Source organism: Corvus brachyrhynchos, unplaced genomic scaffold, assembly GCF_000691975.1.
Source record: "Corvus brachyrhynchos isolate BGI_N302 unplaced genomic scaffold, ASM69197v1 scaffold705, whole genome shotgun sequence".
NCBI lineage: Eukaryota > Metazoa > Chordata > Aves > Passeriformes > Corvidae > Corvus > Corvus brachyrhynchos.
In genome coordinates, this window is record NW_008238346.1 from 2,476,044 (window position 1) to 2,500,474 (window position 24,431).

At 42.8% G+C, this 24,431-nt stretch overlaps 1 protein-coding gene across 8 annotated transcripts in view; it reads left to right on the plus strand.

Annotated features, from left to right (window-relative positions):
* Positions 1 to 24,431, plus strand: part of TCF7L2 (transcription factor 7 like 2) — a 171,332-nt gene that overhangs the window by 134,573 nt on the left and 12,328 nt on the right. For 4 of the 8 annotated variants that reach the window (XR_001862292.1, XM_008634420.2, XM_017735195.1 and 1 more), the window contains 6 exons: positions 11,635 to 11,767; positions 13,871 to 13,973; positions 16,629 to 16,715; positions 22,498 to 22,638; positions 23,387 to 23,546; positions 24,279 to 24,386. Coding sequence is in view for 7 of the 8 variants with exons in the window: in XM_008634420.2 (XP_008632642.1) it covers positions 11,635 to 11,767; positions 13,871 to 13,973; positions 16,629 to 16,715; positions 22,498 to 22,638; positions 23,387 to 23,546; positions 24,279 to 24,386 (732 nt within the window). In the remaining variant the exon portion in view is untranslated. The remainder of the gene's footprint in view (positions 1 to 11,634; positions 11,768 to 13,870; positions 13,974 to 16,628; positions 16,716 to 22,497; positions 22,639 to 23,386; positions 23,547 to 24,278; positions 24,387 to 24,431) is intronic. The other 4 variants (XM_008634421.2, XM_008634423.2, XM_008634424.2 and 1 more) reach the window with 2 other exon arrangements.

Below are 24,431 nucleotides of genomic sequence, written 5' to 3' on the forward strand. Positions count from 1 at the left end.
AGGAGCTGGTTCTGGGGGGTATTTGGGGGAGCATGCGAATAGGGAGCTCCCGGAGCCTCCATCCCGTGTACTGCGCATCTCTCGGGAAGAGCCGGCAATCCCGAATTTCGAGTTGCCCGTCCCGTTGGCTGAACTTTTCCAAGTTATTGTTGGTAAATGGTGGGGAACTGTCCATCAGCAGCCCCGGGAACCGCACGTGGGACAAAGGCAGCCGCTGGAGTGTGGTGGCTGCTGTGAATAGAGGGAGGGAAGGCAATTAGCTGCCGTGTTGTTGGGGCTTTTTACTTGTCAAACTGGAGCCTCGTTGCTTTTGTTATTGCCGTGTAAAGGGAAATCGTGGGGTTTTGTTTTGGTATTAAGGGCCTTAGAGGTTGCTGGCTGACACTGCACACACGAAGGCCAGAGCAGTGCAGGGAGAGGACCAGGGACGGGGCTCCGGCGGACAGGGACTGCACAAATTTTCCCCCGTGTACTTCTTCTGCTCCTCTTCTTTTTTTTTTCCCCAGGGCCTGGGTACCAGTTTGTGTTTCGTTGTCATTTGTTATATTTTGTTTAGCCCGTGGCCCCTGCAGATTAAATTGACGCTTAAAAGGCAAACTTGGATGCACTCAAGGTCTCCCTCCTTGAAACAGTTTTATTTTTACCCCTATATTTATTTGGTCCTGTTGTTTCACGCTTTGGGGGTGAGGGGGGAGAGAACTCGTTGATGTGATCACCCAGATGTGCGTGGGGAAGACAAGTGTTTGCAACTGGTCTCCTCCAGTGCCTCGTCTGCAGCAGCGTCCGTCCCATATGGTGATTGCTCCCTGTGCATGCAGCATCCATCAGTGTTAACAAATTTGCTTAGAAAGTGAGGAGGGGAACAACGCAGCCACCTTTTCCTAATTGTTTCCTGCTAAACCACGCTTTTTAGCTTTTGCCCTTGTTGCAGAGTAACTATTTTACAACTTTAGGGAAAAGGATAAAAAGGAGATGAGAGATTGACTCTTGGCAAACTCGGATGTCTGCGATAGCCGGCTCAGATTTAGGAAGCGGGTATCTTGGAATGCTCGTAGGCAAGAGCAAGGCGCAGGGCAGAAGGCTTTGTGCGATTCAGCAATGCTCTCAGGTACCCCTGTTAATTCTCTTTTAGAAACAGCTTGGGAAAATACAGTAACCAGGGCACCATAACATTATCTATCTCGAAGTTTGTCTTGCATCCCTGTTGCAGTAGGTCAGTGTTTTACAGAAATATTAAATACTAAAGGAAAAGGGAGGAGGGGGAGAGAACAGAGCTAATGCTAAAGGTCTGCCAAATGTCACCTCAGTGTTACAATGACAAGAAAATACACTTTCCTTACAGCTCTCCCCCTAAGAAATTTGTTTTGAGGGATTTGACAATCTTGCAGATAAAGTGACTGCTTGCTACACTTAACTGATCATGCTCCCTCACGGCTGGCCGGCATTTCCTCGCTGCACTTAGTAATACCTGCGCAACCTGGCTTGGAGTAGCATTGTCATTGATTTCCAAAGTAACTGCTTTTTAGCTCTTGTGAACAGACATACCTGCGTGCGGGGGGGGGGAGGAAAGTCTTTCCCCCACTCTCTGGAAGGGTGATGGTAAAGTGCTATATTGGAAAAGACAGGAGGCTTCTCTAAATTTTGATAACTGCAGCCGACAATTTAGAAATAAGACACTTCTCACAGCCAACATGACAGTGGATTTTGAGCATTCAGAAAACACCAGGCCAAAAAACTGGAGACATCTTGATCTTTTAAGACAGCTTTTCCAGTACTTTAAGTGAAGGGGGGGAGCGGGGAAAGAAAAAGAGAGAGAAAAGCTGCAAGGAAAATAATACAAAGCCAGGACAATTGGCATCTAGACAGTAAAGAAAAAAAGTTTTTGAGGTTAACAGAAGGAAAGACAAAGCTGTTATGTACCCGAGGGATGCAATTTTAGTGGGAATGGAAGATTTGAGTGGTAAAGGAGGAGCGCTTGCCTCTGGGTTCTCTCTCTTCCAGCAGTTCGGCTGCTGGCATCTCAATTTGAATTGTTGGGTGAGTAGCACTTTCTGCGTGCGCGCTTTCCGTCTTGACCATTGAACTTCTGATGTGACTTCTCTCCCTCTCCTCCTCTCTTCCTCTCCTTCCCTTTCTTCCTGTGTGGAAACAAAAAAAAAAAAAAAGGGGGGGGGGTGGAAGCATGAGAAATCAAGCAAGCATCTCCAGCTGTGACCTTTGTTAGCGACTCTGTTTTTATTTATTTATTTTATGGTAATCGTCTTTTTTAGTAGGGGAAGCGCGACTTTTCGATGCCACTTAATTTGACAGCAGTGGCGAGGAGCGAGCGGCAGAGCCGCTCTGTCACGACACAATGGTGCAGCGGGACAGTTGTTGCACTCCTCCTCTGTGCCCTTCCCTCCACCCGGGTTTGGGGTTTGCTTGGGGGGGAGGGAGGGGGGAAAGGAATTTTTTCCTCGTGCATCCAGGGTGGGATCAGGGTCTGTTGGCGGGGCGGTGTTTCAGAGCCCGGTGTGCAGCAGGTTTCGGGGGCTGATTCCTGGCTGCTGAACAATGGTTACCAGCGAGGGAGAAGTGTGTGCGCGTGTAGAGCTGTGTTACATCCGCAGTCAGGCAGTCACACAGTGACCATGACATCACTAGCTTTTCTTCTCTTTTTTTCCTTTGGGGCGGAGGGGGCCACTTCAAAGCTTTCTTCAGTTCTGTACGATATTTCCTAAACTCTGAAACCATGAAGGTAAAAATGTTTGGGTTTGGGGTTTTTTTCTTAAAGGAAGAAAAGTTGGTTTTTAGCAGGGCACATTCGATACAGTTAAGGGGGTTTGGAGGTGGAATGGTTTAACTCTTGCCATACACAAAACGAGATCTTTTGTTTTAATTATTAAAAATAGTACATAGTACTATTTATTGGGTGCTTCTGATCCTGTGTTTGGTTGACAGTTAAATTTTCTGAATTCTTCAGAAAGCTCAGCTGTAATGTGAAAGGTGAAAATTTTGGGGACACTACATAACAATTATTTTACCCAGTGATAAAGGAATATGAAAAATAAGAGGGAATGCTGATAAATATGAGATAAGTCGTTTTAATACAGTGGTTCTGTTTGCTGTCAGAGGTCCATGAGACTTTCTTTCTCCTATTATTATATACTACAGAAAGTAAAGCTACCCCTCAGCCAGTTTTGTGTATTACCTGTACTTGTACACAGAAAATAGAAACTAATTGAAGAATTCTACAGCGCATCACATTTTCACTGGTGGTTTTGTGGAAGTCTTGAGTTTTCTGCTGTTTCCTTTTCTAACTCTGCCAGACTTGCTTACAGAGTCACTTGATCCAGGAGGAGGATTTTCTATCACTTCAGTACTTTGTGGTATCTTTGCCCTGAGTAGCTTAGTTGATTTATTTGCCTTTTCTTATATAAAACAAGGGATGAAATTCTGTAAAATTTGTCTAAAATTAATTAATCTAAAAGGACAGGTGTTTCTTCTTTCACTGCATGTTGTTGTGTGTGCAGGTTTTGCAGGACTGATGGTGAGATCTCACAAATGTTTTACCTTTAGAGGAATTTTTTTACTGGGACTTGAGGCAAAAGGCCTGACAGCACTGTGTAAATATGCCTGTTACTTTCCTTCTGAAATACCTGCAAGGTGTTTCAGTTCTGATGTGCATTTAACATAGCATTTTTGGGGAGGCTTTTTTGAATTTATTCAGGAAATAATTGATCTGGACTTACTTAATAATTTCATCACTTAATGGCTTTGTGTGGGATGTAATGTTTTGAGCACATTAAAAAATGAAAACAGTTTTTAAAACCTTGTTATTTGTTAGGTGATTTAATATACATTTGCTAGGTATATTGCATATCGGTGTTGAGCACAGTGCACTATAATTTGTGAATGCTCCCTTTTAAAAAGCTGTGCTGAAAACTTGTCATCATATCTTAAGGCATGTATGTGCATGATAGTTTTAAAATAATGGTGTTGTTACTGAAATTGCCAAGTACAAGAGGGTATAGGCATACATGCTGATTTTCTTTCATTTCTTGCAGTTTTTCAACAGTTTCACATTCAAAGTCTTGCTATAGACAGAAATCACAGATACCCTAATAAAAATCAGGAGCTATTTCTCCTACAGTATATGTCCGTCTAGTGTTGAAATAAGTGGTTTATAAGCAAGAATTAAAGCTGTTTATAATGAGGCATATCAGAGATTGTTGGGCCGTGAGTCAAATTGCATGACTAGGTATTCACACAAAAGCATGTAATAAGGTCTATTGAGGCAATTATAAGCAGTATTTTGCTTATATTTGCTTTTCTCTCTGCTTCTCATCTTCTCTTAATTTTTGTGTTATTGCTCTGTGCCTCTCCCCTTCCTACTCTATTTGTGTTCAGGACCATTTCCCAAAGACCTGCTTTGGTTTCACCCATCTTTTTGCTGAGTGGTTGTGCATCCAGCACACCTTGTATTGGTATGGCTTAACAAAAAGGTATTTTTCAGTTTTACTGTAATATGTGCCAAGTGTTTCTGCTTTTTTGCCTTGTTAGAATGAACGAAGGCTTGCCTGCTCTGCAGAGGTAGTATCTGTCTAGTAATTAAAATTAACTGAAGTATGCAAAGAAAGCACTGAGTATTTGTCACATTGGGGAACAAACTGCCTCTCCTTTTGTAATGGAAGAAATAAATCTGGGTACTTTATTACCTGAAACTTGAAGGGACTGAGCGCTACCCTGTCCTCTTGGTAAGGGAAAATCCACCTGTTGATCAAATCATCTCTAATTTTGATACTCAGTGTAAGGCTTGCCTGGATACATGCAGGCCACAGTTCTGGGCTATAGATGATGTAATTGGTGTCTGAATTCATATGCCAAGGTCAGGCAGAGCAGGTGAGCAGAGTGCTTTCTCTTTATCAGTGAAGCCTTAAGAGAATAAGTAAGGTAGAATCTAACTGTCGTAAATGTAATTCCAGTGTTGCTGAAGGATCTCAAAATACACAGTTGTGTAGCAGGTGCTTGTTTGGGTCTGACCTGACATTAGAGTAACACCACATTGTCCAAGACTGCAGCACTTAATTTGTGTTTAAAACCCCAAGTTTCTTTCTTTTACTTGAAAAAAGCCCCGAAGAAACCCACTCCAAATACCAAAGCATTAAACTTACAGCCCTCCACAGCTTTGAAAGCAGAGTGTGAGCACACTTAATAATGTTTTACTACTAGTGTGTTTTATCCTGCTGCATCAGAACTAACAGGCGGTAATTAGATAGCTAAACCCCAGTCCTTCCCCTTGTACACTAGAGGATTTGGCGTATGCTAATTGTCACCAGATCATTTCACATAATTGCCTTTTGGCGAAATTAAGTGGAAATTTCCTGAACATCTTAAATCCTCATTTCCCCACCCCCTCCCCTCAGTACCTTTGCTCCCTGACAGGAAGGATGTGGAAAAATGTCAAGCACAGTGGCTTAGCTCTCCAATGTTCAGGGGACACTTCATCAAGACTTAAAGGGGGAAAAAAACCAAAACGATTCTTCTCATGAATGAATTGCTGGACACTTAGAGCCAGGAAGCTGATTTTGTTGTTTTGTCTGAGACACTGCTAATAGACCACGGGGTTTTGTTGGAAAGCCAGCAGTTCTTGCAGGAGCAGGTAGGCACTCACTGGCTTTAGGAAGTGGTCAAGGAGGGAAGGGGAAGAAACAGAAGGTCGCAAAAGTGTGTGTATGTCCCCATTTTTAGGATTTTTTTAAATTACTAATGGTAGGGCAGTGGGGGTTGTTGCAGGGTTTTTTGGGTTTCTTTTTTTTAAGGCTCTGCCTTGGGAGGGTATTGTCCCAGCACATGGTTGTCAGTGCTCCTGTCATCGTTTGTGTGAAAGAAGAAAATGAGCCTTTTTTTAGCAGGGCGAGTTGCGATTATCAATGGAGGCCTTGTCTCCTGCTACAATGGGCAGTTAGCTTAGGGCAGGACCTTAGGCAGGAATCAGCTACATTAAACTGAGAAAGGGCTCAGGCCACTGCATCAGCCATGAAGGAGCAAGGGGAAGTAGTTTTCAGGAATGCTTAGTCAGGTGTGAAAGCTTCCTTAAAAAAAATAAACTGCGACTCCACTAGCTAAGCAGGGCTGGGTAAAACTAAATCTTCCCTTTTTTTTTGGAAATGCTTTATCAGTAGTGTTGAATTTTTATGCTTGGGAAGGGGATGAGTACCAACTTACATATACCTGGTGGGTTTGGTTGGCTTTAGCTTCTCAGTTAACCTAAATGGTTTGCAGTTCCCTGTAGTTCGGGGTGCCACCCAGAGTGGCTACTGATGTGGGTGATCCCCAGGGCTGCAGTGGTGCTTACTGATGCTCTGCTTATTGATGCTTGGCTTTGGGTGGTGGCGACTCTGCTGGAAGTGGAAAAATATTTCAATATTTGCAGCAATATTTTGGGGTTTGCTTTTACTTGCAGATAATTTCCTGATTTGTGTGGGGTGTCAGGGTGGTGAGGGGATGAGTGTGGTGTAAGGATGTCATTCCTAGGCCGAATCAGGGAGAGATCAACCTTTAGAAAAAAAGAAACTCCTTTTATGAGCATCTTTGGAGCTGCAGAGTAGTTCAGGAGCATCCTTTAGCATTTCACTGGCCACAGTCAGCATAACTGCAGTAACATCATCTGGAAAATAGAGAGAAACAATTTATAAACCTATTTTTTAATGTGAACTGGTATTGCGTGGTACTCCTTGCTAAGCCCAGGGAGTAACTCCAGGAGGGCCTGCTAATTCAAGACCACTGTCGACCTGCATCCACCCTGGAGGAGGGGAAAAGGCTGACAAACCCTCTTCTGTGCTGCTTTTGTTTTATTGTATTGGGCTCATAAAAGCACTTTCAGGGCCCATCTTTCTTCAGCAGAAAAGGAGAGCAGTGGGGAAGAGGAGGATGTGGCAAAAAGACAGGCGGAGCTCTAGCTCCATTTGTTTTCAGTGTCTCTTGGTTAATAGGTTTTCAGGAGGATGGCGAGCTCTCGTTCCTCTGGTAGTGGAGGAAGGGGCCAGGGCTCTGGGGTCTGGGTGCAAGTAGCTGCTCAGTCCCTCCCATGCCGTGCTCCCAGCCGCGGGTGGTTGAGGGGTGCCTGGTGGGCTGCAGCACCTCCCTGCCTCACAGGGCTTTAAGGACATTTCAATGGCCACCCAGGTCAGGGAAGGGGATGCAGCTCCAGGGCCTGTGCTGGCAGCTACTGGAGTTTCAGGCTGGGTTGGTGCAGGAGCATCCCCCTGCCCTGCCCTCGGGGTGCACTGGAAAGGAGTTGGAGGCCGAAGGCTTTGGCTGCTGTGATGCTGCCATGGCATGATGGCTTGTTTTCAGCCTGGGTGGCTTTTTGTGCAGACCTGCCTTTACTAACCCCACATTTTCCTAGTGAGGGCATCCTCTGGTGTCTCTGGCATGTTTTTCTCTGACTTTGAGTTGATACCATGTTTTTGTTAGCAAAGCCAAACAAGCTATGATTTTGCAAACAGAAATTGCAGTAGTAAACTCTTCCTGTTTAGAGGTTGGTTTCTCTTTGTGTGCTGAACAATACAATGTTTCATCTTGTGCAAGTCTTATGTTGCTTTCAGAGACTTAGGAACTATTGATTTATACAGCATGTATTAACTTCTTCAGTAAATGGGGAGTATTCATCAGTGGGGTGTATTAAATTGGGCTGTATATGCATAGTAGCATCTTTCATCCTGTTAATGAAATGTCTTTACCATGTAACAAAGACTAATACACAGCAATTCATACACACAATCTCCTGCAGTTTAAATCTGAAGTTCAGATAGGGTTTTTTGTTCCCTAAAGGCACCTATCAGAACTTAGCCTAAATGGATCTCAGTATTCCTCTCAAACATTTATCAGTCCAAAATTTGTTGTGGTTTTGGTGTGGGAATGTTTTTTGTTCTACAGCTCCATTATTGTTTATACTGATCTGTGTTTAAGCACTCCCAGAAGCATTTCAAATTCATATAGAGAAATTAAGTAGTAGAGCCCCTATGGGGACACTTTCCTGTGGTTTGCTTCAGGCAGCAGTTATCAAGAAAAGCAAACTTCTCTTGTTTTTTTGCAATTCTTTACCGTGCCCTCTAACCCAGCATATGAGACCTCAGATTTCAGTGGAGAGGGGTGATTCATCAGCAGAGGATGTGGTACTTTGTAGATGCTGGGATTTCGTTTTAGAAATCTCCACTTGTTCCTATCCTGTTACCACATGTCCTGATGCTAATCTGTGTGTACCAGTGCAGCTCCCCTTCCGTGCCTGACAGAGCCATAAATGGAGCTCTTGAACTTGCCAGAGCAACCCCTGCATCTCCCAATGGCTTTTAGCTTAAAACTGCACTTGATAAAGTACTCACAAATGTATATTGGAGAATATTGCCTTTTGCAGGGAGATGTCTAAAGTCATCTAATAGGTGTCTCCTATTGATGGCTTCTGTGGTTTACCTTTCATTGCCAGTGGATGGGTTTAGGACCACACTTATTACTCAGGCAGAGCTCCCATTGACTTCATAGGAAGATGCATCTGCAGGATTAATCCTGCTCTTTCCCAGATAGTCCTTTATTTTTCTCTTTTCCAAGGAAGCTTAGTTAACTTCAGGAATGGTACTTTTTAAGAGCAGCTTGTTTAGCATATTATGCATGATTAGCTTGGCTTGCAAACTGTGTGTGCTGTTCTGAGGGGAGTTATGGTCCCTTTCCCCAGTGTGTGCTAAACAGTGCAAAACAGAATGGAAACCTGTCCCTGGGTGGTGGTACAGATGCCAACTGATTCGCTGGGAAATGGATTACACTCTTCTGTCTCAAACAGCATATTTTTGAGCATGCATATGACAGTTTCTCCCTTTCCCCTGGTACATTCTCCCCCCACCTCTGCCCCAGCATCATCATAATGGCAAAAAAGTATCCTTCCCTTGCACCTTTATATGAGTGGTCTGTTTGAGTGCATGGTAGTCGCCCAAATAAAAATTACTTACTGGAGGAAAAATTTGCAGACTTGAGGTTCAAGCTTTTAGTTGTTGATTTTTATTTGTTTTTCCTTTTGCTTTTTATTTCTCTCTGAAACATGTTAAGTAAAATGCATCATAATTTAGCAGTTGTTCTGTTTTGTGGAGATATTGCAGGTGGTATTGGTATATCAAAGCAATGAGTGGTGATTTCCCAGAGTTTACATGTAACCCCCTATGGTACATCTGGCTTTGGTGATGGAGCCATGTCAGTCCAGCTTTCCTTTCACGTGTTGTTTCGTGTTTGTCGGCTTAAGTCTGACCTTCTAATGTTATTCTATCACTTACTTATTTTTTTAACTAGCCAGCTCCAGTTTCTATGAAAATAAGCTCTCTGTGGAAGACAGCCCTTAATGTCTGTCAGGGCCTGGGTGAGGTTTGCAATGATGTGAAGATAGAGTTGGGAGAACACAAAGCTACAGCATGTATTAATTTCTTCAATAAATGGGGCCACACTGTGGGTCACCTACCAGCAGGAGTTCACACAGTTCTTGGCCAGAAAAAATAGCTCTTATTGGAAATGATCATTTTTGTGAACCCCATCAACTGGTCATTTGGCTTATAATGTCATGTGTTGTTAAGTAGATGCCTGCTACTTTGTATGGTGTGAAATATGATTTGTTAGGTGAAGCCCTTGCCAAAGCTTTCAGTTACTTTTGGATTGCTTTGGTTGGTTCACTTGAAAGAGAACAGTTTTGGGTTAGAGCATCTCCTTTGGCTTTTTGAACTTGGAGAGCCAAATCCTCATATCTCCTCTGATGTGAAACCATTATGGATCTGTGTGGCCAAAAGTTGTCCTTGGCTGTTGAGCTGGCAGAAGATCTGACCCACAACCCAGCCAACAGAATGTGCTGTAAATCACAGCCCTGGCTGTTGTGACCACACTCTGTCCTGCATGGTGGCCACTTGACATGGGAATCCCCTGTACCATGTGCTTGGTAGTAGAGAGGAGTCATCCCATGTAAAGGTGGCAAAAAGAGATGAACATGGTGAAGAACACAGGAGAAGTCGTGGGAAGCACAAGCACAGCTCTTGGCTTGCTTCTTTTGGATGCACACTTTTTTCTGCCGGTTATCAAAGCAGTGAGCCCAAATAGCCGTGTATGGCAGGGGCTGGGGCTGGGGGAGCCAAAGGGGCTTCACGAGGCCAAAGCATGACGGAGGGACTTCTTGTTTATGCAGGGAAGACAGATGTTTCTTTTCTTCCTTGCTCCCAGTTTGTCTTCTCTCTTCCTTCCCCACAAGCTCATTCCCAAAGAATAACTGAATTATTTTTGAAATGCTTTTAAGGGAAGCTCAGAGCATTGGAAGCAAGATCAGATAATAGCAATAGCATGTCTGAGGTGGCACAGTGAGGGTGTGTGCGTGTGTTTGGGGGTGCTGGGGAGTGAGCAGTGGGCTTGGAGCCATCCTGGAGCAGGAGGGTGAGCAGGAGAGTGCTGGCAGACCCTGAACAGCAGCGGCGCTATCACGGCCACCGTGGTATCACTACTTTATTTTAATGTGATTCCTTTTACTTGATGTTAATGCAAGTTGTTCCTTACTTAAAGTAATAAAAGGAAATGAAGACACATTCTAAAATGAAACCTGACTCTAATCCATTCATCATCTAATACCAGCCTCTTTATCTTTGCTGGTACCTAATCTGGTTAAATGTCCCTGTTGTAGGATTTTAGTGAAAATCCTCTATGGGGAATAGGGTTTTTTGCAATTGGATTACTCGCAGTAAATGGTCCAGCGGTTCGCTTGTTTCAGCTTAATTTTTTCTTTGTGATCTTGTAAGGGTAAGTTACAGTTCAGCCTGCCTTTTCTTTCATTCATTCACTCCTTTTTTAAATTTTTTTTATTGTTGTTGAGAAAAAGATTTTTTTTTTTCCCCCAGAGCTAGGAATGTGATGGGGAAAACCTCATGATATCTGCATGATTATTCCCCCTACAAGAGTGTTAATTTCAATGGCTTTATCTGGGGGGTTTTGCCATTATTTATATAGCTGAATATTTTAGTAGCCTAATTAATCAGTATCCAGTTTCCATTTATTAGTGCTCTCTGATGAATTGATAATTAATCAGCTCTTTTAAAATATATATATATAAAATATGCAGGTGATCGCTTGTCAGCTTAATGCTTGCTGATGAAGGGAATACTCCAGCACTACAAAGGCTTTTTATCTGGAGTATTTGCAATGAGCAGTAAAATGCAGAATTGAGAGTGAGGACAGGAAGGGGAGAGGAGAGGACCTACAGGTCAGTGAGCATTTGGGTCTCCTGCTAATTAAATGGGGGACTCTCTCAGCCCCTCACTGAGAAGTCTGCCTGCATCTTGGAGGTGAAGCACAAGATTATAAAATAAAAAGGAAAATTTTTAAAGAATTGCTGTTGCTCCATACAGGAGCATGACAGGTCAAAAAGATTAAAGGACCTCAACAGCAGGGAAAGTGTGTGAGGAGGTTTTAAGCAAGAGAGTGGGAGAACTGCAAGGGTGACACCACGAAGGGATCTGGAAAAGTCTGAGGATCGCATTGAAATCCTGGCTACTCAGATTTTTGTATGTTGTACCTCGTGCTGCTGTGGGGGGGATGCCCAGCACTGCCCTAACGCCGTCAACCTTTTTCTCTTGACAGTCTAACAAAGTGCCAGTTGTGCAGCACCCACACCATGTACACCCTCTTACGCCGCTTATCACATACAGCAATGAGCACTTCACACCAGGAAACCCTCCTCCACACTTACCAGCTGACGTAGATCCCAAAACAGGTAGGTGGGAAATATTTTGGGGTTTCTTTTGAGACGGAGTGGGTGGATCTTTCCTTTCTGCACATTAGGGGAGAGGAGTGCGGGAGAGCGGATTTCCCATGCTGGAGCACCAAAGGGGGCATGTAAAATGTCAAACCCAGGCAAAATACTTCCTTTTTAAGCCAATTAAGCTTCAGAAGGAAACCTACTGGGTAAATTTTCATAGAGCTTCTGCAGTGACACCAGAGTTGCCTGTGTGGGGTCGCTTGCAGGTGTGTTTCTTTGCAAGCATGATACCCCACCTGGTAGTTCGATCTACCAGTGCTTGGTTTGCATGCACGACCCAGAGAATTAAACATGTACGTTCTGTGATCTGCACTTACAAAATTGCAGCTGGAATTTTAAAGGTGGTGGGTCATGACCGGTTTCAAAATGAATCTCTTTTAATTCCCCAAATCCCATTGTTTCTGTGTCAGGAGTTCAGCAATTTTTCTTCTATAATGTTGAATTTTCATCCACTGTAACTACTTAGCTCCAGCTTTACACTTGCAACTCTTTTCCCCAATGTAAGTCTACCCAACTCTAAGTTCAGCCTGAAGGGCACTCTGCTTGAATATAGAGCACCATGTAAAACCCTGACTAGATTTATTGGTGTTACAGAGTAGAATTTACATGTTATTCTAACTTTTTAAGAGTCCCTTTTTAACCTGAGGTCCCAAAGAAGTCAAACAGTGTCAATCTTCTTTCTCCAGGCTGCATTGAGTTCCTAGTGGCAGTGGTTTTGGTTTTGTTAATCCAAACTCCATTTAGTTAATTGGGGAGTTCATCAGAAACAGAATTCATGTCAAAGGAATCACTCTGTGTCAGCCCTAACTTAGGCAGATAATTTATCTGAACTCCAGCCCTTGAATGAGGCTGTGCATTAGCTGGTTTTCACTCGCTGTGCTTCGACTGGGGCCCCCTTTTAATTGTGCTTAATGCCGACTTCACAGTGGCTTGAAAGGAATCCATCTCACCATCCTTGGGTATTGCAAGTGAATGGCACAGTCAACCTCTCATTTAAATAATGGTAGTACAGGGAATAGCTTTTAAATGGTTATCGTAAAACATATGATTAACGTCTGTAGACTGTTTACTTTTCTTCTGTGAACGTTCTTTCAAGTGTGCAAATAGCTCACTGGATAGTTAAAGCCCAGTTAATCTGTTTGGGTTTTGTAATGGAGAAAAAGCAATGTCTGCACGAAAATGTCACACAAGGAGATTTAATTTAGAGATTAAAAGCTTCCCAAGTGACTTAAAAAAATAGTTTTTAGCCCTGAATACAGTACCCCTTCTTTTTAATGCTCTCTGTTTTAATTTTGCTTCTGCTGTGTAATTGTGCCCTGGCTTGTTAATTGAAAGACCCAGCCTTGTAACCCTTACTCCTCTGAGTAATTCCTATTTGCTCTTAAGGTAAGGAGCGTTAATATTTAAGGCTTGTGTCTGGAGCTGGTTTCTGCTTTCCGAGTAGGAACTGCACCGGGCCCAGAGAGGATGGGTGGGCTCTCTGTCCTCCCCTGCACACCTTCAACATCTGCTCCTGGTTTCACCAAGTATATCCAGGGGCTCTCACCTCCAGTCATGGTTTCAGGAAAGGTTTCCTAGGTTTGCTCAAAAGCAAACATCATCTGCAATTTTAATGACTTTTAAACTTGTTCTGGAGATTACTTTGGAATAGTACCATGTTATTGAGTACCCAGTCAACACATGGGGTAGGGCCTGTGGTCCTTTGGCTGACTTTGAGACTAAAATTACCATGAAGTTGTTACAGGGTCCATCTTTCTGTTGAGCAGTTAAGAGAGTGTCTAGTACAGCATCACACCAAAATAGTTTCTGAGACTTCTGAATTCTAAATAACAGAAATAATTATCTCTGACTGGAGAGGTGACTGAGGGAGTGAATAACATCATTGTTTCTTGTTTAAAAAATAAGGATATGAAAAAGCCTTTGAAAACCCTAAGTGAAGGCACAAAAACTGTAATAAAAGTAAATTGACAGAAATTCAGAAACATATGTGTTTTTTCTTTATATTTTATTTATTTCCACGTCTCAATACTGATGCTGCTTTATGTTCCTCTTCTATAGGAATTCCAAGGCCTCCACATCCTCCAGATATATCTCCTTATTATCCATTATCACCAGGCACTGTAGGACAAATCCCCCATCCGCTAGGATGGTTAGTACCACAGTAAGGAGTTCCATTTTTTTAATTTCTTTTTTTCTTTTTTCTGATGTGTAAAATTTATGTAAAATATGTGTGTGTGTGTGTACCTGTGTGTGTGTGTTGGGATGAGTTTGCCAACTGCCAGTTCACTGAGTGTTATGGATTTGCCCACCTCATGAAGGTTAATTAAAACTTATGCCAGGTCATGTGGTCTTAAACAAACACAAGCAGTTAGACACAGCTTTGCATGTCATCCCAACCAGCTGACAGCTCGTGAAGCATGAATTTTTAAACCCTTCTGCCGAAACGTCCTTTCCTTGTTATTGCCCTTACACTGCACCACATGGGTTTTTCTCAGATTTGGTTTTCTGGGGGCTCAGGGTGGTTCTCACAGACCCTTTTTCTTTTTTTCAGGGCCATCCTCACTACAAATTTGCAATTTTAAATTTCATTTGCCTTCTCTGTTGAAAACCCTTTTGTTTTTCTTGTGAAACAGTAGAGCTTTACATCAGCCAGTGAGCAGCATTCCTGGCTGAGATGTGGCTGGGCAGTTGGCAATTGGCATCTGAGGAATGGAATTTTAAACAAGAAAGAGGAATTAGTTTACTTTAAAACTGGTTAAGAAAAAAGCAATGGAAAGTTAGTTTGGGGTTTTGTTTTCTTTTCAACTCCTCAGATCCCACTTGCAGAGCCTTGCTGGGTATGAGGCTCCCTGCAGTAACTGAGTCCTTATTTTCTTTTTTTTTCTTACACTGCCATCTCTCAATAGGTTTATAATACACTTAAGCACTGCCCAAGCCTTTTGTGTAGTGCATTTGATTTAAATTTTTATAAAATTCATTAGTATTGCTGGATACAACAGTTCCCTGCATTGTAAATCAAGGCTGTTACCCCATTTTTCTCATGTAACAGGCCTCCTCAATTTTGGGGATGATCATATTTCTTACAGAAATCAATTGCCCAAAGGTCAAAATGGTTTGCTCCTGCTTGAGGCTGTTTGGCCAGCTGTGCTAAAATACCTCTCCACAAGTTTGTCCTCCATGAGGAACTGGAGCTGATACCCCGTAGGAGAGCCGGGCAGAGCAGGAGGTCCCCACATACCCCCAAGGCCTCGGGCAAGAAGAGGTGGTGGCATCAGAGGGTTTGGAGGCCTTTCTCAAGCACAAAAGTGATGATGGAGGAGAGCTGGAGCTTCTGGCCATTTTGCAGGCTGCCCTTCCTTGTGAGTGGTCATGCAGCTTGTTTGGGTAGAGGTTCTTCCACCCCGAGGGTGAAGCATGTCCATCAGCTCTCTGCTGAAGGTTGCTTCTTCAGGAGAGCACATCACAAGCAGAAGAAAAACCCAAAGCATTGCTCCCTGAAATTTGAAATTCCTCCTCTTTTGTGGTGATTTACCCTTTCCGAAGGACACCCTGAACAATTGTAGAATGCATGTCAGCTCCTTAACTCAAGCTTGGACAGCAACAGCCTCAACATTTAAAACAAATACACTTAGCTAGTGCCAAAAGTCAGTAAGGTGAAAGACATGAGAGCGCAGGGAAGAAACTCCTCACTGTCTCTGATCTGTGCCTCATTGCTCATCTGTATTGTGCAGACACAGGTTTGTCCTCCTTGGACATCATGCCATGGGTGCCAAAGCACGTGAATGATGCCATGTGTGGCCAGTTTCACCAGACAGGTGCTAGTGGACACCTCTGTCTCTGGAAGAGTCTGTCATCCCAGCTGCTTTAGAACAAGTCAGCGCCATGGTGTGCTTGCTCTTACAGCTCTTACAGCTTCTCCCAGTGGTTTTTGTTGTGGGTGGCACCATCACATGGGCTTCTACTCTAGGAGAGTAACATGGCCAACTTCACAGAAGTAACCCAAGGTTTTCATTTCCCCTCTCCTTGCCACATGTGCTTCACCATCAACTTCCCAACCCATCCATCCTCCACTGACCTGCATGTTTCTGGCATAGTACCCACCCCAAAAGCATCCTGCCCACTCAGATGATGTATTTGAAGGACAGATGAAATGAGCTAGCCAGCACAGACAAACCTCCATCAGAAAAAGTTGTGTGTCTTTCATGAGGATGCTGTTTTGCATGTTGCTGTATTTTTTAATTATTGTAATGAGGTGTGATTGTCTATTGGTTACCCACAATACTTCTTGGGGACTCTCCCCCGGTAACTCTTGTCAACACTTGTTAATCTGACAAAAGGCTACAAATTAAGCTCTGTTAATTTAATGTTTTCTCACCGAGATCTAAATACCGAAAGAGGCCCAAAGCGCAACTGAAGTCCTTTGATTCACTGTACTTTATTTTGGTATAAATTTACATTCATTATTGTTTTCCTTTGGATGTGTAGCCCTCAATTAGTGTGATGGCTCCATTAAAGCAAGCGAGACTTCGCCTTTAATTATTACAACAAAACACCTAGTTTCAGCTTGGGGAGAGGGTCTCTATTGACATAAGCAGAGGTTATAAAATTTAATTAGCCATTCCTATCAGATTTATGGCATTCAAATTGTTCTGTGTTTCTTTCCTTTGATCCTTGCTGTACAATCCCCAAGATTTTTGTTCTGATCAAATGAGAATAAAGCTTACTGTGCAGAGAGAAGTTTTTTGTTGTTCTTTTTTTTTTTTTTTAAACCCTTTTTTCCTTTCTCTTATTCTCTCTTCCCCTTCTTTTTTGCCAGGCAAGGTCAGCCAGTATACCCAATCACGACAGGGGGTTTCCGCCACCCTTACCCAACAGCTCTGACCGTCAATGCTTCCATGTCAAGGTGAGTTCAGATACTGAGGTCCTAAATCAAGAGCAAATGTAGCTCCTCCTCCCACTCTCTGGAGGAGAGCATTTCATCTAGGCAGCAGATTTCTGAAAGCACTTCAGTTAAACAGCCATCCTTAGCTTTTTGGTGGGGTGGAGCAGAGGGCGAGGGCTATCTTCCCATGTGAGGAGAAGGTGCTGTCCTAATGCTGTCGCTGGGCCTCAAGAATTTGTTTTAGAGGGAGAGGTGGAGGAGAGAGAAGCCATCTTTAAAACCCAAACTAAATGAAAGAGCTGGGAGAATATAATGTTGAAAAAGCAAGGAGGAGAAGTTGTGATACCCTTTGCTTTGTCAGTGGCCTTCAGCCAGAGCAGCGCTGTGTGCGCGGGAGGGAAGTCTCAGGAGGGAGGAGGACTGCTCTTCAGCAGAGTTGGGAGGAAGGTTATTGTGCTGTGTTTTCCCCTCCCAAAGCTCCAAACACTGATAGTCAACATAAAAGGGCCTGCCTGACCCTCAAAAGCTTTAGAAGTATATATTTCTCCCCCTCCCTACCTCCAATTAATTCCATCTAATTTTCCAGGGGCTGCTAGTTTTATTTACAAACTGGTTGGCAGCACTATGTTTAAGTAATCACTAATTGCTCCTAATGATAGTTTTATTTTCTGTTCATCTGATTTTCAGCCTGGTTAATTAAATCGGTGGAAGTTTAGGCTTTCCTGATGGGCTGAAACAGCTAATCCATTTTGATGATGGCACATAATTAAATTAGCATGCATTACATAGCAAGGTTCCACGTCTCTGCCCTGCTCTGTCCCTTCCTCTCCATCTCTGCACTTTAATATGTGAATGTTGCTGCATAGATGATCTAAGGAGGAAAAGACTGGTGAGGGCTGGGAGGAAGCACACCTCATTGAGAAATGGAAATCTGTACCTAGGGCTCATGAGTGAATGGGTGGAAAAATAGTGTGGTGTGTGCTTTAGATAAGTAAACCAAAAGCTAAAAATTAAAATTAAAATGCTGGTCCAGCAAATCGAGACACAACTGGAAAATCAACTTTAAAAAAAAAAATTTGTAGTCCCAGCACAGAAAAAAAATACTGGGCTGGGGAGAGAGCTGCAAATTTAAACAATGGTTCCCTCCTCCCATTTAATCTTTTTTAATATCTATAAAAGATGTGTAGGCATGGTGTGAGGCAAAGTAGAGCTTGATTTAGTTTAATTATTATTAGAGAGGCTAGTCATTTGAGGGAGGGGAGAGATGGGGGGGGCTATATTCCCAAGATAGACTTTATGAAAGGTATCTAGTTAAAAAGAGTACACAGCAAATTAAATACATTATTGTGGTAATGGGACGACAGAAGTAGAGGTCTATTATACTTATGGCAGTTATAGGAAATGTAGGCTCCTTGCCCTGTTCTAGCACATCCTTTGATATTCATTCCATTCAGCAGCAGGGCCAGGACTTCTCAGAATTAAGTGATGGGTCATTATACTTTAAACACCATGGAGAAGCCTAGATTGGCAATTAAACAGCACTTGCTGACACTCGCTTGTGCCACCCTGTGACCCCCTTTAGATTGAGTTGTTGGAGCTCGGGGCCCTCAGCCTGCTAAATTGGTAGCAGGCACTTCTCCTGACGAGGGCTGGCTCTGAAATCTGCCGGCTTCAAAGGGAGCAAGATCATGTATAAACCATAATGTGGGTGCACCGTGGCTCAAAAAATAAGGCAGGAATAGATGAAATGTTACAAGTGCAAGGGGAAAATGAGAGAATAATGACAAATCTAATGCAACTCAAAGCAGAATTGTTGCACAGAAAAATGCATCCCACTGCTTGTGCATAAAATCAAGGCAGGCAGATGACATCCAGTTAACAGAAACATGTCAACAGTGAAGTAAAGTGAGAGTGAGTAAGAGAGAAGCCCCTGAGACAGCCAGGAACAAAAAATTAGTTGTCCTTAACAAGTTAAGACTCATCATTATATTCTGGCTTGGAGCCATAAAAGGAGACAGTGGTGTATAATGAGCTGCTTAGAATTTTTAGGGTGTTTACTGCAATTCATGGAATACTTGTCTAGAGAATAAAAATCTGGCGAATGTCTTAGGCGAAGGTGAGGGGTGTGCATATACACAGGGAGCCTTTCTTTTTGTCTCTGACAGAAGCCCATACGTGCGCACATGCTCAGGCACATGTGCAGGGGGATGAATAGATTTAAGATGTTTACCCTTTGTTTCAGCCCAGAAATTCCCCTGGTTTCCCATAGATGGGAACACTGTCTGGGCAAGCTGTGCTCTCATACATGGTTTCATGTGTGTTTTCCTGTGTCAGCCTGGGCTCAGCGGTGGGACAGCCCTTGTCCCAGTGTCCGGTGTGGTCGGGAGATGCCCAGCAGTGCCCACGCTGGCCTCCAGACATGCTGCTCATGGCTGGGCCTGGGCAACAGCCCTGCAGGGCCCTGCTACAAGCCCAGGCTGCAAACCTTGCCTTTGCTGTGCTGGCTCTGCCCCAACAGTGAAGCCAGGGCAGACCTCAAACCTCACCCCTCCATCCACAGTTTTCCAGAGCCTTCTTTTAAAAGTGGTTCCCATCTTTGCCTGCGTTATGGTACAGATCTTTGGAGCCTATAGTGCTTCCCAACCTTTAGTTCCCTAAGCTTAGTAATTACCGTTCATTGGTTAGAGTGTGCTTATGAATAGTTTATAAAAGGTTAATGGGTGACTAATAGTGATTTTTCATAAATGGTTTAGACTGTTAAGGTAGTGTCTTCAAGTTGTTTTAACCATTTACAACTCTTTGTTGTTGCTTGTAGCATCACCACACTCACAATGTATGCTTGCAGCATGCTTATAACATCTCTTGATCCTTCATTACCTCTCTGTAATATGCCTTTAAGGTAAAATGAGACAGGGCTGAGTGATGGGCAAACAGTGGACCCACTATGAAAAAACAACTGCTGTGAGAGCAAATCAGGAAATAATTTAGCAGAATTACACCAGATAAACACTGCACAGCAGTTAAGTGGTGGCAGTGGAAAATACCTTCTGTAATTGAAATTTCAGGGGAAATTCACTTTTGCTGAATGTAATTACTGAAATTGGAATGTAGCCAGAAAGTTAAAAATTAACACTCTTCCCCTGCTCATATTGCCATAGGAGTGGCTGTCTACGAAATGAGCAGGAACTCAGACTTTGGGCTGAACCCTCACCCAGCCCACGGAAGTCCATGGGATTGTGAGAGCAACTTTGGGTTCTGGAGCATGTTTTTATAGCCCTAAACATAGGAAAGGGTGTGTAAGTGGAATAGGCAGCCTTGTGAATTGCAGAAATTCAGTATGAAAAGTGAATGGTCACTGGTAATGAACACAGCACTTCCTCATGGAAACTGCAACCCTGAAAATAACCACTGAGCTGCAGCTGCCTGTTGATGAAGGCTGCTGTCCCTGGAGTTTAGAGACCAGTGAGTAAAATATCCCAGCTGAGGTCAGTGGAGACTTTGCCGCCCTTCACTCAACATGAGCGCGTTGTGCTCTGCACTCAGGTTTTCTCCTTGCTGGTACATGCCCACTGCACTTCATGCTGAGCCTTCATGTCAGACCAGCACAGCTCTTCCTGCCTGCTCTTGGAAGGAAGACTTTTCATCTCCATCTTTATCCTTCATTGTCCCCTTGTCTCTGGCCTAGCCAGTCCCAGCAGCATAGTCCTCTCTGGAATGCTGGGTCTTGCCTAGGACAGTCACTTGATAGGATGTGTCTCAACCTTTTATCACTGTGCTTAGACTGCTTTCAGCGAGGTCAGTTTTTTCCATCAGTTTTATTTTTGCCCATGTTTTTAAGTTATTTAAAAAAAAACCCAAGTCATACTGTCAGTTTTTGTTTGCATTGTACTGCATCTGAAGGTCCCAGGCGCTATGTGAAGAGATTTTAGATGCATCCAATCAAAATATATACACATGGAAATAAAAAGAGAACAGAAAAAAATAATACAAAGGCCCAGTTTGTGTCTTGCTGATGGTGAGCAGTTCTGTGGCAGAACTGGGACAAGGATGTCAGTCTTCTTTGCAGCCTCGGCATTGTCTTCTGTTCTGACCTACCATGAACCAAAGTATATCCTCAAATGTGTGCTTCTCTCCCAGCTACTTTTGTCAGAGAGTGGGAAGGCACTTGGACAACCCACTTGGAGATTTGTGTCCGTGAGTCTTTAGCAGAAGTAGGAATGACCATTTTGCTGCCCATTCTCCTCTTCCCTTGCCATCCCACCTTCCTGCCTCCCTTCTCTCCATGCCTTTGTTCATGAAGAGCTGCGATTCTCTACAACTTGAACAATTACACATTCTCCCTGTCAGTCTTTGCTCTTCCCACTGCCTTCGAAGACAAAATACTTCTGTCCAATCACCCTAAGTACTACCAGCTGATAGACAAAGATCCTCAGAGCTTGTAGTGGACAGTGCTCTTGTTCTTGAAAGTACTTCTGTGTCATCTTGTGAATGTAAGGAATGTCTAGGCAGTCATAGGGGGGTGGGATTGTTAAGCTCAGTATTGGAATTTATAAGAGAGGGGAGAAAACGATAACTCCACCATATTTCTGATGCTTATACATGGTGATATCCACAGTATATCACCCCATTTTAAATCCTGTTGGATAGAAAAAAAATCATTGCATATTCATGATAGAAGAAATGATTTTTTATCCCATTGTGTGTTCCATAATCTTGGGTTATTTTACTTGGATCAGATGGTTCAAAATCTGGGATGAGAGTGAGGATTTGCAGTGAGAAAAGCCCTTGCCAGATCGCTTTAATTTTGGCATTTTGAGGAAAGTTACTTCTGAAATATAATTTTAGGCTAGAAACCATTCCCTGGAAACCTGTTGACTTCAGCGCGAGTTTTCTAACAGGAAGGCACTCAGTCATGCCATGCTTTCCTTATTCACTGCAAAACCTTTCTGAGGCTGTTGGGAAACAATGATATAAGTCAATCCTGCTTTTGAAAAGTTTGTTCATTTCTGTTAAAATGTAAAAAGTCTGAATGATTGTGCCATGTTTGTGCTGTGATCCCGACCAAGCAATTAGATTCATGCACAAGGATTGCGTATCCCACTGAATCCACTTGCAGGACTGGGATCTGTCCATGTATATGACCATAAACCATAAAGCTGACAACATTTTTTGCTCTTTAGAAAGGCTAGATAGTTACAGCCTTTCTAGGTTACTTTAATGGATCAAAAATTCCACAGTCTTCCACCTTCTGTTAAAGCAATGTGGCTCAGAGATTTATTAGACACAAATAAATATTTTCTTCTGCTCTATCAACAAAATGTAGCTAATGAGGCGTCTATAAGTATTATCAAAAATGCATCTAGAATGTGTTGGCATTAATATTTTATTTTGCTGTCAATATAGAATAAAAGATGTCATCCTAAATTCACAACATGATTCAGAACTATAAAAATTGATTCCTTGGTTGCCACACATAATTTCTTAGCTAAGAACTGGACTGGTGGATTTTGTTTCAGGTAGCTGAAATTCCACCTTCATGCTAGTTCAGCCAGTTGAATTTGCCTTTTGTTAAAGATGTTAAAAATCGTGATGTCTCGTGTCAGTAATGATAATGAAGGGGAAGATTGGCTTTAATGACATTAGAAGAGTCATTATGTTTAATTTATTGCTAATTAATGCTGCCAGCTTTCATATGCTTTGTCTAGCTGTCATATGCTTGTTATATGCCAGTTTTGTTTTTTTTTTTTAATGTGTGTACACATCCCTCCCCATTCATTCATTTTTATTCTGACGATTTACACAGCTTTCTCTCCTCTAGGTTTCCTCCACACATGGTCCCGCCACACCATAGTTTACATACAACTGGAATTCCTCATCCGGCCATAGTCACACCAACAGTCAAACAGGAATCTTCCCAGAGCGACGTTGGCTCACTCCACAGCTCGTAAGTTGTTGTTTCCCCTGTCTTCTCTTTAGAATACTCAAAGCATCACCTGTGCATGTGTGGCTTGTAAAAAGGCTTGGGTTTGTGATGTTTTTGCTGTGACATTTTTTTTCTTTCTTTTATTGTTGTAATTGATTTGAGTGTGGTTTAGCTGCCAAAGTATGTCAGAATGATGGTAGCAGTCTTTGAGTCATTCTGTGACATAGGCAAGTAGCTGTTAATTTCACCTGTTTTAACGAGGAAGTGGGATTTTCTTGGTCAAGATTCAAGTTTCTTGACCAGTTTCTCTATTACTCAGTGCCCAGTTTGAAGCCTTGAGATAACAGATGCACCACAGGAGACAAAAAACTAGAGCATGAATGGCTTCTTCAAAGCTGCAGAAAGCTGGCGTCAAGTTTAGGTTTGAACTGATGAGACCTCATTGATGATGGGGTGTAATTATTTCCTCTACTGTTATGCTTAACCTCTCCCTGTAAGCCCATTTTTCTGGATGCCCATGTCCTTCCAAGGTTCTTGTAGGGGCTCAGAGGGTACTTGATGATGTTGCATAAACATGAGGTGAATTTTCTTGTAATGCTCTTAAGACTGTTCCCATACAGCAGCCAGGGTGAAGGCTCTAGAGAACCTTCTGGTACTCTTCCTAGAGATTTCTGAGGATTAATGTAAGAGAGATTGAGGGGATTAATTTAATAAACTCACAAGGGGTTCTCACTGTGAGTTCTCTGTCTGTTGTATCTTTACTCTTCAGAAAACATCAGGACTCCAAAAAAGAAGAAGAGAAAAAGAAGCCACACATAAAGAAACCTCTTAATGCATTTATGTTGTATATGAAGGAAATGAGAGCAAAAGTTGTAGCAGAATGCACATTGAAAGAGAGCGCAGCCATCAACCAAATCCTCGGTCGAAGGGTAGGTAACAGGGAACAAGCACAATCAGGGCCTGAAACTTGGTAGGATTCATACCTTCTGAATCCCTGTGTTTTTCTGCTATTGTGAAAATGGATAGGGAAATTACTAAACCAAAGGCCTTGGTTTGGTTTTTAGTTTTCACAGGCACTTCTTGCCAGTGGGGTCATTCATGTGGGGAGAGGAGGAGTTAATTAATAGCAGTGTCATTTCAGTGTTATTTCCATGATCAGTTGATGAAAAAATCTTAGATTTTTATTTTGGCATAAGATAGGCAGAAAAGTAAATGGGAAATGAAAAACGTTTGAGTACAGTACCAGTATCAGCACCTGTGAGAGCTAGAAGAGAGGGGAGGGAGTGCCAGTGGGGGAGACCACCACCAAAGCTGTAACTGAGTTCTGGCTCAGGACAAGTGGTTCAGCTTCTGGACCATCTCTCCTGCTGCCTGTTTTTGTTTAGATTTCTTAATTCTCCTCTCTCAACAGGAGACAAAGGGGTTGACTGCATGTAAATGATTAGTTGTGGTTCAGTTGATTTCACTGCAGTTATAATCTGGAGTTGTAAATAAAATACGAATGTCCGCATGTCAGATCATCTGTTTTGATCTCTTTTTTATGAAAATCTATTCTAACTGTATTTATATATATAAGTAATACACTTTGCTGTTAGCATGCTTTAAAAAAACCCAACCACTAGTGCTTTTTATTTTGTCTTTTTGTCTTTTCTTCACCCCAGTGGCACGCGTTATCCAGAGAAGAACAAGCGAAATACTATGAACTAGCAAGAAAGGAGCGACAGCTTCACATGCAGCTGTACCCGGGCTGGTCCGCACGGGATAACTATGTAGGTTCCTATGTAGGTGGAAACTTTTTTAGCAGTAGAGCTGGT